The 20,193-nt window shown below is 41.1% G+C and overlaps 1 protein-coding gene across 1 annotated transcript; it reads right to left on the reverse strand.

Moving 5' to 3' along the window:
- Positions 1-1,200: 1,200 nt before the first annotated feature.
- On the reverse strand, positions 1,201-19,902 carry C1H1orf115 (chromosome 1 C1orf115 homolog). The gene is made up of 2 exons (XM_070734381.1): positions 19,028-19,902; positions 1,201-3,141 (listed from the first exon to the last, which is right to left on the reverse strand). The coding sequence occupies exons 1-2, from the start codon at positions 19,325-19,327 to the stop codon at positions 3,022-3,024; spliced, it is 420 nt and encodes a 139-aa protein (XP_070590482.1). The 5' UTR covers positions 19,328-19,902; the 3' UTR covers positions 1,201-3,021.
- Between the last annotated feature and the right edge of the window lie 291 nt (positions 19,903-20,193).

The raw sequence follows: 20,193 nt of genomic DNA on the forward strand, positions 1-20,193 counted from the left end.
TGCCGCCAATCTTCTATGTTCTATGTTAAGCCCATCTCCTTTTCTTGCGAAAGAGAAAATGGAGAACACCTTTGAGATATGTGGATTCATGCAGTGCTGGGTTGCTACCTTCTTTACAACCGATTCGCTGAATGCGCACTTTGCTGCACGCATGTGTGCAGTTCAGAGGAAATAGAACTTCTGCCTTATAAACTAGGCAAGGAGCATGGAAAACAGTTGTGGAGCCCCAATTCAATCTGCCGCCCCTGATCAGCTGGGCTTCAAAAGCAGAGATAAAGGTCAGTGTAGCCCAGGGACACTTTCACTGATACAAAGAACTGGTGTTCTCTCGGCTTGGGAGTCAGAACTACTGGTTCTAAAGAACTGGTCCGAACTGACAGCAACCAACCACTGATTTCATGGCTGTAAATGAACATAATACCCCTAGATAATTGATTATCCATGCAACACTTGGAATAAATCTGTATCAGTGGTGGATAGAATAGAGTACAGTAGATTACAGTAGAGTAGAGTAGAGTAGAGTAGAGTAGAATAGATTAGGATTTCTACCAGTGTAGTAGGTGACTCCGTTCTGGTAATGGCGGCCAGATTATGCAATTTGTGCACAACACTCCAGTGCCGGTCAATCGGGCAGCATCATTTTTTTCCTTAATTTTTCAGGTGGTTTTGCTGCTTGCACATGCGCAGAAGCAAAATCTTGCAAGGGGACACTCGCACCAAGAGATTTTGATGATTTTTTGCTTATGCGCATGCGGGGAAGCAAAAAGATCTGTGAAATCGTGCACATGCGAGCGTTCCCTCATGAGATTCCAGTGCATTTTTGCTTCCTGCACATGCGTGGAAGCAAAATCGTGCGATGAGCCTGTGCATGGGGGCGCACTGAAATCAAGAGGATGTACGCGAAGCGCAACGGTATGCAGGTAAAGTGCAGTCCGCTACGTCTGTGTGTTCCATTGCAATTGATTATTATAAACAGAATGTATTGTTTAAAACAAAATGTATTGATAATGGCAGAAATATACTTGTCTTATTCCCTTTCTTTTGGGTGAAACTTTGGAGATTGCAAGCTTGAAGAAGGGTGGCTGCCTCATTTCTTATGCTATGATCTTGTGTCAATTAACTCTGGGAATCCTTTGGACGAAGATGAAGAAGCGGGAAGGAAAGCAGACTAATATTATTCAACAAAGCCATGTATCCAAATTAATTGGTTAAACGTCTTTACTTTTTTTTTGTAAATTATTTTGTTAACAGATATGTTTATTAGCAATTTAAAACACAATACAGCCTTAACACAGTTATATAAAATAAATTCTGAAATATATACTGAAAGCAGAGGCAAGCAAAAAAAAAAGGGATGGAAATGAATGTTATTTAAGCAGAAATGTATCATTTGGGAATAGAAAGACTAGAATCATTCCTCTACATAGATGAGAGAGCTATTTCATCCAGGCTGCTAGCCCAGCTTCATACTTTTCCAGTGAGATATACATCTGATTATTTATTTTTGATTTATGGACCATATCAGAAAAATAGATTTGATTAAATATTGTAATGCAAATGTCTGTCCTATGTAAGTAGGCAATATAAAATCCTATACAGGAGATTTGGGCTGCTGCTGCTGCTGCAACAACTCCAGAACCTGAACAATGAAGCAGAGCTATCCATGGCATGTATATACATTTGGCATTTCCTTGGAAATTTTGGATGAACTGAAGTCCCTGCAGAGAGCAGCTTTCTCTCCCTATTCTTAGAAACTAAGCCTTAGAATAGATCTTCTGCCAAGTAGATTCCCAAGCAGCATAATTACTTTGGACTGGTGATTCACTGTTGGCCTGTTAAGTCTCTTGTATCGCTAGAGGGTTCAAGAGAAATGCAATCTATTCCAATAGTTCAATGTCTCTCAACTTTGGCAATTTTAAGTTGGGGGACTTCAACTCCAGAATTCTCAAGTAGAGCATCTTACAGAAATACAAATGAGAAAGAACAGAGACACAAGTCACCTAGAACGGTAAGCATATATTTCACCACTACATTAAAGCAATAAGAATAAGAGCTACTTGCCTCTGTCTCTGTTCCCTATAAAGAAGCAGATTCCCCAGAATCTCTACTGAATGGTGAAAACCAAACTTGCAGTCTGCAGTATCTCTGCTCAATACAGGTGGACTCTGAAACTGCTAGAGTTGAGGGGACTATAGACCAGACACACACTGAAGGACCCCACATTTCGATCTTTCAGTACCATTCTCCTGATTTGCTCCCTTAAGTGCCTGCTACACAGTTTTTCATCAGTCCTCTTCATCACTACCTTACATGATTTTTATAAAATGCATGGGTAACAGTTAATTCTAGACAGTAAAACTGCAAGTTTCTGCACTTCACAAGGAGAGTCTAAGCCTATATTGGGTACTATATGAAAAATTAATGAACTATATCTTAATGTTTTTTAGGGGACCAATTAATTTCTCTTTTGGAATTCCCATTCTTCTTCAACACTCACGATACTCCTCTGGCTGAACATACATATGCTTTGTTATTACAACCTTTCCTAGCATGGCACTTTGGAGAAGCTTCTATTACATGTATGTCTGATCATTGGCCAGCATTTTGATGTCTTGCCAGAAAAGCAATTACTTTTCTTCTGTTTCTTTAATTTCTCTTTTTTTGCCTTCTCTCTCTCCCACCATCCTATATCTTTTCCTTTTTTCATCATTATTTGAATGGACTGATTAATTTTCCCAAGAGTATTATATGTTTAAATCTGACCCAGTTAATTAGTTTTGTACCTTTGTCATTACGTGTTTGTTTTAACTGATTTGTTCTGAATCATAAAAATCTGAAAAACAGCTAAATGTTTTACAAAAAAATGCACAACTGGATCCATTTTCCTTATTCCTCCTTTGACAAATTGGGGCATTTACAGAAGATGAAGCGTATATGAATGAAGAAGAAATTGCGGCCCTCCACAGTTGTTTTGCTGTTGTTATCTTTGTCGTTCTTGTCCCCTTCAAAAAGTAGGAAGATCTATCGCACTGATGTACCAGTCCAAACAGCCAAGCCAAGGGGTGAAGTGTAGGCCCTGGCCAAACCCTGAAGGCCAAGGATCAAATAGCTGCATCCTTTCTGCAACACTTTGCCCACATTCTGAAAGTAGTGAAAAAAACATTATTAGCATGAGAAAACAATTCCCCCCACAATACTACAAATATTTCTACAGCCCAAACATTCCAATTCAACTCAGTTGGAACAATTCCTCCGATTCCTAGAAAGTCCAGTGGCTGGGGAAAGCAAGGTTAGATCGACACTTAGCCAATAGGTTCATTGAGTCAACTTGATTCAATCACTGTCTTTTAGGCCAACATATTTATCTAACAACAGGATATATTTATTTATTTATTTTATTTATTTATTAGATTTGTATGCCGCCCCTCTCCGTAGACTCGGGGCGGCTCACAACACAATAAAACAATTCATAATAAATCTAATAATTTACAATTTAAAATATTTTAAAAACTCCATTATTAAGCAGACATACATACAAACATACCATACATAAATTGTATAAATTGTATAGGCCTGGGGAGATATCTCAGTTCCCCCATGCCTGATGACAAAGGTGGGTTTTGAGGAGTTTACGAAAGGCAAGGAGGGTAGGGGCAGTTCTAATCTCTGGGGGGAGCTGGCTGCAGAGAGTCAGGGCCGCCACAGAGAAGGCTCTTCCCCTGGGCCCCGCCAAACGACATTGTTTAGTTGACGGGACCTGGAGAAGGCCCACTCTGTGGGACCTAATCGGTCACTGGGATTCGTGCAGCAGAAGGTGGTCTCGGAGATATTCTGGTCCGATGCCATGAAGGGCTTTATAGGTCATAACCAACACTTTGAATTGTGACCGGAAATTGATCGGCAACCAATGCAGACTGCGGAGTATATAATTGTGTTTATAGCTTGAACTGCTTTCATGCTGGTTTATTCCAAACGGGACTTATTCAATTTTTTAATGCCGCCCTTCTCCTTAGACTCAGGGTGGCTTATAACATGTTAGCAATAGCACTTTTTAACAGAGCCAGCATATTGTCCCCACAATCCGGGTCCTCATTTTACCCATCTTGGAAGGATGGAAGGCTGAGTCAACCTTGAGCCGGTGATGAGATTTGAACTGCTGACCTACAGATCTACAGTCAACTTCAGTGGCCTGCAGTACTGCACTCTACCCACTGTGCCACCTCGATTTTAAATGCCTGAGCCATTGTTCATTATTCACATGAAGTGATTTTTTAAAAATCTGAAATATTTTTCTTTCTTTTTCTTCCACACCTTCTTTACAATTCAAATGGTTTCAGAACAAATTACCAATAAATAGCAGTAAATAAACAAAATAAAAAAGGGTAAAGAAAAACAGATTTTAAAAAAACCAAAACATACAGGAACAAATGCCAATTTCCATTGAATTTCCTGCCAGAAAATGTCAATGCAAAAAAATAATTAAATAGTCATGATATTCCTGAGCTAAATCTCATCAGTGAATATTGTGGTGTTTTGCATTTTGAAATGATTTTGAAAGGCTATGGATTATATCACAGCCAATAGCAGCCACAGGATCCTTGTGCTTTTTGTCAGAATGATGAAATAGTGTTATATTGCACGCTCTGGTCATGCGTGCAATATTGTGACACATGGGGGAAAGCGGTGAGACTTGCTGTGATGCTTTCATTAGTCTGACCCTTTTGTTTTGCCTTCCCTATCCCCATTGATCTGAACAGTAGCTGGAAAAGGGGGAAGCAGCAATGCAAAGTTGTTTTAATATACACATTCAGATGCCACACACAAGAAAAGCATTGATTCCCCATTCCAAAATAGCACATTGCTATATTAATATAGCTGGAAGAAGGGGTGTGTGGAATGAGTACTTTCCACTTCCCAGTCTAGTCAAGACAGTTAGTACAGTGGTAAAATCTACTTCACTTCCCTACCGGTTCGAAAGTGTGTGCTTTGCGCACATGCCTTTTCACTCTGCGCATGTGCAGAAAACTCTGTGCATGCGCAGAGGGTTAAAAACAATAAAATGGTGATGTGTAGATGGGCGGAGCCTCGTGCTGCTGCTGCTTCTGGTTCTCTAAATGACCGCTGGCTGCCACTACTGGTATGCCCGAACTGATCCGAACCTGTAGCATTTCACCCCGGATCAGTACTGTACTAATTTACAGGCTAGTTGGATTAGAACCTGAACAGATCAGAATGATCTTTCCCTTTCCCCCTGAAGCTTTTAAAAAAGGAATTGTTAAATATTCTGTCAGTCATCTACTTTTAATCTATGCAAATATGAACATATTGTTTTACTGTGCCTTTAAGGGCATGATTTCCTTAAAAGAGAAATAGAAGAAATAGAAGAATCAAAGCTGGTAATGAGGGGCAAAATTAACCACCAGCCAAGAAAGGACCCCCCCACCCCGATTTTCATCCAGTATTGCTAATGTTGGACTGTGATGGTAGGGAAGGAGGGAGCCGCCGCAAGTTCTAAGAAAGGAAAACCCATAATCTCTGCCTCCTTTGATTCTACTCTCTGAGTAAAGGAGTGCATAGGGTTCAGGAACAAAGAGCAAGCATTGGTGCTAAAATAATATGGAGTTATTATTAGGATTCCACCTCTTCTGAATGGTAAATGTTTTTGCAAAAGCATATTTATCATGCCTAACTTGGTTGATACAATTTTCTGAGTTTTGCTAGAACACTGAACTATAAATCCATCAATAACAGGCTGGCTTTTCCTGTAACACTAGGCTACATAAAAATTGGTTGCTCAGTTTGTGGTGTGAATGCTGCCATAGATTCTTCTTTAGGAAGTGTTAAGAAAATCGGCAGTGCACACCAACGGAGTGGCACTTGCTTTTCTAAAAAACGGAATATCTGTTTTGCCTTGTTATAGTGCTAGTCCTTTTACAGCATTTTGACAGAATATATTTCTTGTACACAGACAAGTCTTAAGGTCAGCAGGACAATACAAAAGAGAGACTATAATAAAACAATAGTACAGTACAGGAAATGTTCTGACAAGCTTCAGTGGTCAGGAAATTGAGATATTAAGCAACAATCAAGGACAGTACTAGACATTGCATCGAACAATCCTTGCTATGCTTAAATAGCACAGATTCACAGAAAGCATATTTGTAGTCACCTAAAGGTGTGTCTGATTTCCATCTTACTCTGTTAGTAGTGGAAGGACCCAGGAATGCTAAGAATGTTTGAGAAAAACAACAGAAAAGCAGGGACAGAAATTTAAAGCTAAAGGAACAAGAAGGAAGTAAAATATTGAAGTAGGTTTATCCTTTAAAAAATGTAAGATAGTCGTGGGTCAACATAACAATATCAGTGTTACATTCTTAGACTGAAGCACATGGACTTTAGTCAAGTCCTCCTTTCTGAAGGGAAAATACTGACTGCTGATGGCTAGATTGTTTGAGAGCTCCCTCTGAAAGGGCTGACTGTCAGGCAGAGTCTTTGCTGGGTTGCAACTACTGTATTTTCGGAATATAAGATGCACGCAGATTTTAGTGGTAGAAAACAAGGAAAAAACTATTCTGAACCAAATGGTGTAGTAATATATTATTTAATAAAATACCAGTGTAGCAGAATACTTTTTACAAACATGTATACTTTTTACAACTATGTGCACTTTTTATAAACTTCAAACTTAACACTTTTAAGACTTGCGGACTTTAATTCCCAGAATTCCTCCTCTAATCATGCTAACTCAGGAAAGGGAGTTGAAGCGCACAAGTCTTAAATTTGCCAAGTTTGAAGAGCATTGCACCCCTAACCCCTAACCCAGGAGTCTTCAAACTTGACAGCTTTAAGACTAGTGGACTTCAAATCCCAGAATTCCTCCTCCAGTCATGCTGGATGGGGTCATTAGAAGGCAAAAACAGTTCCGTTTTTTGCCCGTTTTTCACAAAAATGGGGGCATTTTTGCCAGCACCCAGGAGCTCTCAGCAGGCTTCCCAGACCCTCTGTCCAAAAATTGGGTTCAGGGGTGGGGCTTCGGGACAGCAAAAATGGCTGTATTCGGTGTATAATATGCACCAACATTTCCATCCTCTTTAGGGGGAAAGGTGCGTCTTATCCTCTGAAAAATACGGTAGTTGCTAAATAAAGAGTTGTTGCTTTGAAGCCACTTCTGCCTGCCTCTTCCATTCACCCTACCTAACAATCAGTACTGCAGCAATGATAGAAAAAAGGGAGAAAGAAGAGGATTTTTTTCTTAATACCATAATAACATAATAGGTAGCGAGATAATAGAATATATATCATATAAAAAGTGTTATATATCAGATATAAAAGATATAAAAGAAAGAATAAAATTTCCACAACACAAAATCAAAAACTACTTAGACACAATTGCCATTGTTTGGGGTTTTTTAAAGAAATAACCTTAACATGTAGATTCTGATTCCTGTTACTAAACCAACAGCAACAGATTATGTGAGCTGTAAATCAAGAGGCTCAGACGATGATGGCTGGATCTTTCTTTTAAAGTAAGATGGATATGAAAATACACAAGATCTGAAACATTCACAAAACAACCCATTTCCTCTAATATAATCATCTTATATCAGATGGCTCCAGCCGATGGTGCAGATACCACAATGGAGAAAAATCCAGGAAATACAGTACTTGAAATGGAATCCAAGCCATTGCTTTTAACCTAAAAATTACAAAATCAAACAGCTTGCAATTGCAAGCTCATTATGAACCATCTCTTTTACTGTAACTTAGTTATCAGCTTACGGACTGCTCTCTGTTACAAGAATGAATATAGAAAATTCAAGTACAGTACTTGATTACAGGCAATATAAATAGTTTCTGTGAATGAATTTGCTGAATAGAATCTAGTTATAGAACAAATCTAGAACTAAGGAGGAATTCCCTGGCAGTGAGAACAATTAACCAATGGAATGAGTTACCTTCAGAAGCTGTGGACAATCACTGCAGGTTTTAAAGAAGAGATTGGATAACCATTTGCCTAGAATGGTACAGGATCTCCTGCTTATGTAGGGGGTTGGACTAAAAGACCACCAAGGTCCCTTCCAACTTTATTATTCTGTTATTCAATTAAACGTTGCCTACTGTAGCTCTCTCATTCCAGAGTAGGGATAGAGAGCTAATCTATCCAACGCTCCCATTATTGTTCATATTGAGATAATTAATGTAGTTCAGCAATATTCTGAACATTTTGCAATACCCATATATTGGAAATCTCCGGGTTAAGTGCCAATTGTAAATCCTAACAGAAACAACACAACTTCATTCTGATATTACTGCAATTAATAAAGCTAGGAGTACGAACTAGATATTCAAGAAGGATAGGGAATAACATTCAATTCTGATGTATGGCACAAAACCCTACACTGAGAATGAATTCTAAAACTAAATATATTTCTTTCTCTAGAATCTGATTGGTGGATCTACAATACAAAGTACAGCCTACATCCAGAAATGTGCCTGCCTTTGGATTAGAGTATTCTATGCAAATATCTCCCTACCTCTTTAAAATAGGAGTCCCATTTGCACATTACAGGAGTCAGGGGAATCTAAACATGCTGTGCAGAACTCTAAACAGTACAAATAACTTGCTTAATTAATCCAAGGGGAGTTAAAATTTAATCACATACGAACAACCTTTTGAAGGCTAACTCCATCTCCAGATTAATTAATCTTCTGGTATTGTATGAACTACTCCTTGGCCATTAGTTAACACTCCTCAATCCTAACACAAGTGGGTGGACCAAAAGAGTTTTTGTTTGAATGGGTTTTATTTATCGTTATTTACTGGTACCTAAAATGATGCATTTACTGCTGTTGCTTCTTCTCATGATTGTTCGATGGGATTTTATTATTATATTATCCTTCAACATAAGCTGGCAAATAATTTTGATTTGGCCGACTCCAAATAGGAACTTGGAGAACTCCCAGCGGTTTTAGGATCATACTTTAAGAAATTCTAGAAACCTTTCTGCCTTGATAGTTTTCATCCCACACAACAGGTAAAAGGGAGAAGCAAAGCTGGAAGGTATCTGCCCTCTCCAAATTAGAAAGATTATAAGAGCAGGAAAGTGGGTAGAAAACACGTCAGCTGCCCGGCATCCTATCAATAGCTTGGAGGATTTAAAATAATGGTTGTGATATGGCAGATCAAGCTGTCTATGATCCTTGTTATTGGTAAACAAAGTGAATCTGTTGAATGGAGAAGGAGATGGTTGGGTTTTCCTCATTGTGCAAACTCAGCTATGATAAGCAGTCTTTCAAGAGATAATAAAATGTAGGCAGATGTCACTATCTTTTCTTCTGTTCAAAACAGAGGAGCCTGAAGACTTCAGTAATCTGTATAAAAGTTGATCACAACAACACAAGAGTACACAACAGATTTAAACTTAATATTAACTGCTCCAAACTTGACTGTAAAAAATATGACTTCAGTAACCGAGTTGTCGAAGTGTGGAACTCATTACCGGACTCCATAGTGTCATCCCCAAACCCCCAACACTTTACCCTTAGATTATCTACGGTTGACCTATCCAGATTCCTAAGAGGTCAGTAAGGGGCGAGTACAAGTCCATCCCCTGTCCTATTGCTCTCCTATATCTCCTATACCTTTCTTCTATTCCTATATCTCTTCTTCTATTCTTTCATTGATATGTTCTATTATTATATCTTCTTTTCTATTGTTTCTTAGATATATTTTACTATGAGTATCTCCTCTATAACCTTCATCTTGTATTTTACTATGTGTATATAGATATATACCCACTAAAACCCTCATTGTGTATTGGACAAAATAAATAAAATAAATAAATAAAAGGCACAATTGCCACTTTCTTCAATCTAGCTCAAGAAAATGACTGAAGCTTCAGTTGTAGAAGCAATTGTGTTCCACAGGAAATACTTGATTACAGCCCGAACAATGAAGCCCTGATCTCAGCAAGGAGCAAAGTAGTGTTCTAAGATATGGCATGTTTTTCTTTTGTGATTACTTCCATACGGAGCAAACATTTTGAAGCCGGACGTGAATATTTTATCAACAGCAAGAACATACAAAACTACAGAATTCAAATCATTTCTCTTTTGGTGGTTACAATTGCTAAATCAGATGACCTGCATACAAACATCCTACAATCTTCACTATGTGGGTCAAAATGTTGAATTCATCTGATTGCTACAATAGAATGAGCAATCCCAGAGCTACATGAATCCCCAGCCCCATTTATTTTGCAGCCCTCGGGGCTTCTGAAATCACAAGCTGTGGCATGATTTTCAAGCAGAAAATGTCAACATTCCAAGTAATGCAACTATAGAAATAGGAATTGTGAGGCAGGCAAATTCTTCAGTTCGGGAAATCTGTAGTAGCTTAATATAACTGAACAGCAAAGAAACATCCAAGCCATCTGCTCCCCTAAACTAAAATTTTAAAAAAATATTGGAAAATTCTGGATCACCTACTTGCCATCACTGCCTTGTCAACTTGTCAGAAAATGCTAATGCAGCCCCCACTTATCAAAAACTGTTGTTCACAAATGGCAATGATCATGGACAACCCTTTATCTGTTATGAAAGCTTTTTCAGCCTGATGGTCTCAAAGTCTTGGCCATAGTAGCTGAGACAGGTAGAGCTGAATGATATCACGTTGCCCAAGGATGCCTTAAAATTGTTTACTCTAGGGGTGAAATTCAAAATTTTTCCCTACCAGTCCTGTGGGCATGATGGATGTGGCAGGGGAAGGATACTGCAAAATCTCTGTTCCCACCCCACTCTGGGGTAGCCAGAGATGGTATTTGCAGGTTATCCAAACTACCCAAAATTTCTGCTACTGGTTCTCCAGAACCTGTCAGAACCTGCTGACAGAATTGCATTGGCTGCCGATCAGTTTCCGGTCACAATTCAAACCTTTAAAGCCCTTCATGGCATTGGACCAGAATATCTCCGAGACCGCCTCCTGCCGCACGAATCCCAGCGACCGATTAGGTCCCACAGAGTGGGCCTTCTCCGGGTCCTGTCAACTAAACAATGTCGGTTGGCGGGCCCCAGGGGAAGAGCCTTCTCTGTGGCGGCACCGGCCCTCTGGAACCAACTCCCCCCGGAGATTAGAACTGCCCCTACTCTTCCTGCCTTCCATAAACTCCTTAAAACCCACCTTTGCCGTCAGGCATGGGGGAACTGAAACATCTTCCCCTGGGCATGTTTAATTTATATATGGTATGCTTGTGTGTATGTCTGTTAGTATATGGGGTCTTTTTTAAAATCTTTAATATTTTAAATTGTCAGATTATTTATGATTTGTTTCCACGTGTTGTGAGCCGCCCCGAGTCTTCGGAGAGGGGCGGCATACAAATCTAAGTAATAAAATAAATAAATAAAATAAATTTCACCGCTGGTTCTTTCATTGCTTCTTTTTATTTCACTGATTGATAATCAGGGTAGGAAAACACGTGGTCTTCTAGGTAGAGTTGAAGTATAATTCATATCATTTCTTACCATCGGTAATGCTGACTAGACCTGAAGACATTAGACTTCAATAACATTTGCTATATTGCACATGGATCATCACTAGATCCAGACTCAAATTTCTAGCCCCAGCAGAGAAGTTAAGTGGGCGATCTCAAGTCTTCATTATCTCTAGCCTGCTTTGTAGACCTTAAGCCTTCAAAGAATTGTAAGGGATAACAAGACAAGGAATAAATGGCCCTAAATTTCTTGAATACAAGGAGCCACATGAATGGAAAAATTAAATTAACAGCAGGAATAAAATGTGAAATGGCTTCTCAAGCAGTAATAAGTTGATGCTGATGCATTCTCTAAGTTGCCATCTAGAAGCTGTTCTGAAAAGAAATGTGGTCTGTTTTGCTGCTATTGTGGAGGAAGGTGCACACTTTCTGCTAACTGAAGCACTGACAAAATTAAGGCCAAGAAAAAAGCAACAGAAAGATTAAAAAAACATCTGCTGTCATATGGATTTGCTTAGAATATTTTCCATACAGAAATGACACATCCCTCTATAGATCTCTAGGTAAACATCAACTTCACTTTCACACTGATCAAAATAGTTTCTTTTGAAGAAGAGAGGGGAAAAAACCCAGCCAACTCCCACGCTGGATAAAACAAACACTTTGTTTTTCAGAGATCATCCTCATTCTGTTGCAGGATTCCAGAGAGTATCTAAAACATCTCATACGCAGATTCAGATAAATAAAATGCATAACATATTTATTTAGAGCTTAGTGTCTCTATACTGCAATACACTTTGTGTAGTTCACTGGAAAAAAAAGAGGTTCCCATATCTTGAGAGCATGCAATCTAATCAGCCGTTCAGAGTCCGTTTGGAGTGAGTGGCATATAAATACAATCAATCAATCAATCAATAAATAAATAAATACTTTAATCCCATCAGCATTTTGTCTGGGCTCTGGTTAGTGGCCGTGCATGGTGTGATGTGCTGAGCCAGTTGGTTGATGTATTCCTGCCAGTTCCCTGAGGCTCATTCTAGTTAAAGTCTCTTTTGTCAGTCTCACCATTCTTTCTCACCAGCCATTGCTAGCCGGACTGAATGGTGAGACGAGTACTGTACATGCCTTATTCCCAGGTCGGCCAGGAATGACTCCATGCTCTTGGCTGTCAGCTGTGATCTGTTGTCTGGCACAAGAACGTCTGGAAGACCATTCATCGTGAACATTCTTCTCAGGATTTGTATGGTGGTTTCTGTGGTCAAAGTGTGCATGTATACTACTCCAGCCATTTGGAATATGGACCCACAACAATTAGAAAAGTTTGCAAGTCTATGTGGATTCTTGATCACCGGGCTTTGGCTATCTTCCATTCCAATTATTTTGTCTGGGATACAGCCAGCTTGGTTTCTTGTCATAGCAGTCAGGTCACCACCTACTCGATAATGTCCTGGTCCAGTTTCGGCCACTACTATAACTCCTTGCTAGTGCTTTCATGCATACTATTCCTGGGTATCATAAGAACATAAGAAGAGCCATGCTGAATCAGGCCAAAGCCCATCAAGTCCATCATTCTGTGTCACACAGTGATCCATCAATTGTACATAGGGATCTTGAGCAGAAAGAGAAGGCAAGACCCTCCCTTTCCCTTGACCCCCAACAAATGGTACCTGAGGGAATCCTGCTTGCCTCAACCAACATAGAGGGGCACATGGACATCCGTTTCAATAACCACCGATAAACTAGGCATCCATGAATCTGTCTAATCCTGCCTTGAAACTGGCTATAAGTATCCTATAAGTATCCTATAAGTAGAGTCCCCATTACTCTTTTCTATAGACTGGGGTGCAACAATTCGCTCCCCCCACAGTAAATACCCCTTCAATACTGATAGTTCAATTTTCTTGTATTAAACAGTTTAAATTCCTCCCCCACCTCCTGCAGCAAGCGCTTCTTTGTCCAGCTGGCTGTAATTCCGCTCAGCCCATGAAAGAGTCTTTGAATAGTATGCGATGGGGACTTCTGAGTTGTTGGGAAGTTGATGGCTGAGGATGTCCCCCACTCCAAAAAAAGATGTGTCACATGTTAACAATAGGGGGGAAGTCTCACTATATTGCATGAGGATGCTGTTAGCCGAGAGCAAGTCCTTTACAGCAGCAAAAGCATTGACCTCTCTTTGTCCCCATGTCCACTTGACCATCTTCCCAAGGAGCCTATAGAGAGGCTCTGCAACGGTCACTTTCTACTTCTTTAAAAAAGGCATAGAAGGTGAATAAGCCCAGGAAAGCTTGTAACTCAGCTTTGTTTTTGGAAGTCGGTGGCTCTTTGATAGCTTTTATTTTTGTGTCTGTGGGTCAAATGTTGGAAACGTCTATCAAGAATCCCAGAAATTCTACTTTGGTGACCCCTATTTTGCATTTATCCCATTTTACTTTTACTTTACTTCGTATTCGGTGACTTCAGTCATTCAATTGGACTCCCTGTGTGTCCAATGGACTGTGCCGGTCTTTCAGATGTCTGCTGCTGAATTGTCTGACAATTTGGCATCTTGAGCTTCCTCCACGACATCCTTGAAAGATACCTCCCCTTCTGATCAGCAGCTTCTTCTGTAGATTGAGATATCTCATGCCTAGAATGATCCAATACTTCTTCATCTCCTCCAGATTTATGAATTTGCATTTGGTTGCAATCTCCCGGAGTTTGGCAACAAAGTCATTCAGAGATGCACCATTGCACTGGCGGAGATGGTAAAATTTGTTCCTGCTGACCATCAGGGTTGCTGCTGGAGCATAGCGTCCGTGGGTGCCATTACTGTTGTGCCATTATTTACATTTTTGGCCCACAGTAAATTAGGAAGAGAGCCCTCTTCCTTCTATTGTCCAATAGATCCTGGAAGTTGTTGGCTTCCAGGAATATGCAAAAATGGCTCAGGTAGGTGGGCCATTTTTCCATCTTCGGGTCGAAGATCGCTGGAGTGGGAGAGGTGCGAGTAACCATCTTCAAGTTTGCCTGGAGCAGGTCAGTGCTTGCTTCTAAGATGGCCATGGAAGGCATGTGGTGCCTTTGTCCTATTGTCCCTCTTCCACTATCGTAGTCGCCAGTATTGAATTTGCACGGGAATGAAGGAGTGACACACAAGAACAATTCAGCACCTTTATTTCTCCAAAGCTGAGTGGAAAACAAACTGGTGAATGAAACTGAATTGAAACAACTGATGGGACAGTGGGACAAAGTAAGAAGATATATGACAAGTAGAATCTGAGACCAAGCTACATGAAATAAATTGGAATCACTCTATAATATAGATAATTTGCTCTTGGCTTAAAGTGGGTTATATAAGAAACACCCCCGATATGGGGTGGGGTATGTGTGCGTGTCGGGGTGGTGGGCATTTTTCACCATGCACTGTTTTATGTTGTGTGAATATTAAACTTGTTAAAAATCAATAAAAAATATATTTAAAAAAAAGAAAGAAAACAAACTGGTGGCAGGCTGCAGAGAAGCCGCTTTTAAGGGCTTCCCTGCAGCCTGCTGGCCACTGATAGCAGTTCATTTCTCCCACTGCTAGAATAGCCAATCAGTGGCAGCCATGCAATAGATAACAGGTACAACCCACTTTAACTATAAAGTGGGTTGTAGCTGTTATCTACTGCTGGAGACTTCTGAAGACTTTGTTTCTGTCTCTCTCTGTATTGTGAATATAGTATGTGTTGTGAGTGCAGATTGCATGTCATACATCAGGTTCATACTCACATCCCCATGAGTGAACGGTAACTTTCTGTCATGTACACTCTCAGGGCAGACCTGCATTTTATGCCTGGCCAATTAAGAATGCTGTACAAGTCACCCATCCCTTGTCCTTTCCTTATTCCCAGCCTTTTCAAAATACACTCTGTAGGCATGCTCTGCTGCTTCAATTCAAAACTATTTTCCAATCTGACCTTCCTTATGCCCTTCAGAGCAGATGGTGGCCAACACTTACTGCTGTTCTAGTAGGAACCCCAGCCATGATTGGTGTCAGTGCTTGGCATACTCCAGGGGTCACCAGTGGCTGCCAGTTTGATTTGTCTTCTGCCAGTTGGCAGGCTCCATCTTTTGATTTTGTAATTTTCTAGTTGATCCAGTAATGGTTTTAGGTCAGTGAACAATCCTCAGTCCTAGAAGTTCATGCTCCTTTCAATCCTTAGATCCTCCAGTGGCATCCTTTCCATTTCTGGCCCAGGTTGAGTGAAGCCAGCTTCTTTTGCTTTCCTCTCTCTGCTCACAGAACTGCCAATCTTCCCTTCCCTACCCTTTATTTTTCAAATAAGGTTGCTACATAGCTCCTCTAAAACTGGATTACCAATTTGTGCTGTCCACAAAGTTTGCATAGACCCACAGAAATGTGGGAGCAAAACCCCCACAATCTTTTCCTTTTCTTTATCATTTAAAACTGCAATATAAATATATTGGAGGGTGGGTAGAAAGGAGTCCACATGAATGTCAAAAGAAATAATGTGGGAAGGGGATTGAAGGCATCTATGTGGGCAAATAACAAAGAAAACAAAGGCAAGGCATGGGAAATAATGGAATGAAAAGCAGCCACTGATAGATACAGTGAAATCCGCCTTTCCTTCCTGGGTGGAATGCTAGACCAATCCTTGAATACAGCTCATCTGTCTGGAGCCCATATTGCAGTCTTCGGAGAGGGGCGGCATACAAATCTAATAAATTATTATTATTACAGTATTATTATTTTGGACATAAATACATTATAAAGCGTCCAGAGATACTTTACGAGAAGAGTCCTCCACTCCTCTACTTGCAACATAATACCATATACTTAATAGGAAAGTGAACACAAGAACAAGGGGACACAATCTGAAGTTAGTTGGGGGAAAGATCAAAAGCAACATGAGAAAATATTTTACTGAAAGAGTAGTAGATCCTTGGAACAAACTTCCAGCAGATGTGGTTGGTAAATCCACAGTAACTGAATTTAAACATGCCTGGGATAAACATATATCCATCCTAACATAAAAATACAGGAAAGAGTATAAGGGTAGACTAGATGGATCATAAGGTCTTTTTCTGCCGTAAGTCTTCTATGTTTCTATATACAACCAGATTTGAAATCCTAGGCTTAGAAAGCTTAGAACTAAGTCACCTTTGACATGATCTAAGCATAGCCCATAAAATCATCTGCTACAACATCCTTCCTGTCAATGACTACTTCAGCTTCAACCACAACAATACATGAAGACATAATAGATACAAACTCAAAGGAAACCAATCTTGACTGTAGAAAATATGACATTCACAACTGAGTTGTTAGTAGTGCATGGAACTCACTACTGGACTGTTGTTTCATCACCAAACCCCCAAAACTTTACCCTTAGACTATCCACAGTTGACCTCACCCGGTTCCTAAGTGGTCAATAAGGGGCATGCATAAGTGCACCAGTGTGCCTACGGTCTCTGTCCTAAGTTTCCCTCTCATTAGTACCAATATCATGTATACAAACAGTGTCATTTCTTCTATACTACCAATAGGTACTTGACAAATAAAATAAATTATAAATAAGAAGCAGGAAATGATCATTCGGGTCTTGCAGTGGCTGTCTGGTACCCTACATTCCTTTGACCTGAGTCTTTTACAGGAAGACCTCACTTAGTGACTGCCCTGCTGAATGACTGTTCAAAGTTACACTGCTAGTTAAAGAAGCTATGCTGCTAGTTAATAAAGTTACACTGCTAGTTAATAATCCTGAAAGGAAAAGAATAAATAAATGTCAGCATCCAGTGAGTTTTCAAAAGCTTTAAAACTTCACAGTCTTCTCCTTTACAAAGTACAAAGTAACAAACAAAAGGAAGGAAATTCTTCTTTCACTTGGACTCCCTTGTGGAACATCCGCTTGAAAGTGAACAGAAACGCCAACCTGCCATATCTTACACACATACCAACAGAGAGAGAGAGGGAGGGAGGGAGGGAGGGAAGGTGAGAGAGAGAGAGAGGGAGGGAGGGAGGGAAGGAAGGAGAGAAAGAGAGAGACAGAGAGACAGAGAGAGACAGAGCTAGCTTCCTCTTTCTGTCTTTAAAAGGGCAGGTAGTCCAAGAGTGTCAGTCACCACGCCCTCCGCTCTGCGAAGATGGGGAAGGGGCTTATTTGTCAGGATTTCACTCTTCCGATACCGAAGGAGCATGGCTCCTAATCTTCTAATCCTCCAGCAGTTCTTGGAATAGGAAAGTTATTTGCAATCCACGAAAGGGGAAAGTAACTTGTCCCTGAATTCAATCTCACCTTTAAACTCTGAAAGGGGAGGATCTGTCTCTAAACCAATTCCTGTAAACTGGGCTTCTTTTTGTGTGAGCTCAAAATGTTTCGCTGCTTATTCAGCTACTGGTAGAAGTGAAATATTTCAAAATACACACAAACACATACACACCACAACAAAGAAGCCCAGTTGCCATGTCACAGTTTCCAGATTGGATCAGATCAGTGGTTAGAGTGCAGCATTGAAGGCTACTTCAGCTAGCTGCTAGCTGTAGTTCAGCAGTTCAAATCTCACCACCGGCTCAAGGTAGACTCAGCCTTCCATCCTTCCGAGGTGGGTAAAACAAGGACCCAGATTGTTGGGAACAATATGCTGCTATAACAACAACAGAGTTGGAAGGGAGCTTGGAGGTCTTCTAGTCCAACCCCCTGCTTAGGCAGGAAACCCTACACTACTTCAGACAGATGGTTATCCAACATCTGCTTAAACACTGGGCATTCACAACTTCTGGAGGCAAGCTGTTCCACTGATCAACCGTACTGACTGTCAGGAAATTTCTCTTTAGTTCTAAGTTACTTCTCTCCTTGTTTAGTTTCCATCCATTGCTTCTTGCTCCACCCTCAGGTGCTATGGAGAATATGTTGACTCCCTCTTGTAGCAGCCCCTGAGATATTGGAACGCTGATATCATGTCTCCCCTGGTCCTTCTTTTAATTAAACTAGCCTGATTCTTTAAACCGCTCAGAGAGGGCTGTCAAAGCACTACGAAGCAGTATATAAGTCTAAATGCTATTGCTAGATGACATGACAGCAGCGTTCCAATATCTCAGGGACTGCCACAAAGAAGAAAGAGTCAAGCTATTCTCCAAAGCACCTGAGGGTAGGACAAGAAGCAATGGATGGAAACTAAACAAGGGGAAAAGCAAATTCCTAACAATTAGAACAATTAATCAGTGGAACAGTTTGTCTCCAGATTTGAATGCTCTTAATACTGGAAGTTTTTAAGAAGAGACTTGGACAGCCACTTGTCTGAAATAGTATGTAGGGTTTTCTGCTTGAACAGCTGGGTTGGACTAGAACAGTGTTTCCCAACCTTGGCCACTTGAAGGTATCTGGACTTCAACTCCCAGAATTCCCCAGCCAGCATTCGCTGGCTGGGGAATTCTGGGAGTTGAAGTCCAAATATCTTCAAGTGGCCAAGTTGGGAAACACTGGACTAGAAGACCTTGAAGGTCCCTTCCAGCTCTGTTATTCTGCGCTGTTCATCCGCCGCGGGTTCAATCTTACCTTGCTGTATTTCTTAAGTCTCCTCTTGCACGCCTTACTTGCGCGCTCCGTTTTCCTCGCCGGCGGCGGCTCGGCGTCCAAAGCGAGAGGTTGGTAGTTGTCCGGGAGGGCGGCGAAGGCCACCGTTTTGGAGGCGCAGCCAGCCAGCTCCTCTTCTTCTTCTTCAGGCCGGCCCTCGGGAGCCGTCGGGGCCTCCTCTTCCCGCCGTTCCTCCCGCTCGAGGATGGAAACCTTGTCCTCGGCGGGGCTGCTGCGGCGCCGCCGCCGGAATTTGGCCCTCAGAGCGCCCGCCACGGGCATCGTGAGGCAGGGACGCTGCTACCCCTCGAAACAGGCCGCAGAAGTTTCCCTTCGCAACAGGTGGAGCGTGAGGGAGGCAAGCGGGCGCGGGCCTCCGTCGGGTCCCGCTGCAGGAGGGCCCTTCCCTGCTCTGGGCAGGGATTTTGCCAGCGTCCCCTCCAAAGTTCAACGTCCAGCCTCGCGTTGCACTGTTGTTACTGCCAAGCCAGCGCCAAGCCTTGGCGGCACCTCCGGAATTCCAGCGCCTGACCGTGCGCAGGAAGCCGGCGCTGGGAGTTTGTTTGATCAGGCCAGGAAGGAAAGGCCGGACCTTTTTATTATTAAAAAAGAGGCAGAATCTTCGGTAGCCGAAACCTCTCTTTTCATCGGATTGGAGTAAGAAGAGTTGTGGTTCCAATTACGGCCCTCCTTCTCCCTCACCCTCCCCTCTCCTCCACACGCAACAAATTACCTCAATCCTCCAGATTAGTTTAGAAAATTTACAGCTACGCCACCTCCGAACTGATTTAACTGTAGTTCATAAAATCATACATCACAATGTACTCCCTGTTAACGACTACTTCACCTTTAACAACAACAACAACAACACCACAAGAGCAGGCAATAGATACAAACTAAATGTCAATCACTCCAAACTAGACTGCAGAAAATATGATTTCAGCAATAGAGTGGTCAACGGCCTGGAATTCACTCTGTTGTTTCCTCCCCCAATCCCAAAATCTTCAACCTTACATTATCTACCATAGACCTCTCCCCTTTTCTAAGAGGTCTCTAAGTCGTGCCTACCATCCCTGTCCTAATGTCTTTTTATCTTTTCTATCTCTACTTTATACTTATATTATGTTGAACATACAATATTATATTTG

This window comes from Erythrolamprus reginae, chromosome 1 (assembly GCF_031021105.1).
Source record: "Erythrolamprus reginae isolate rEryReg1 chromosome 1, rEryReg1.hap1, whole genome shotgun sequence".
Lineage (NCBI taxonomy): Eukaryota > Metazoa > Chordata > Lepidosauria > Squamata > Dipsadidae > Erythrolamprus > Erythrolamprus reginae.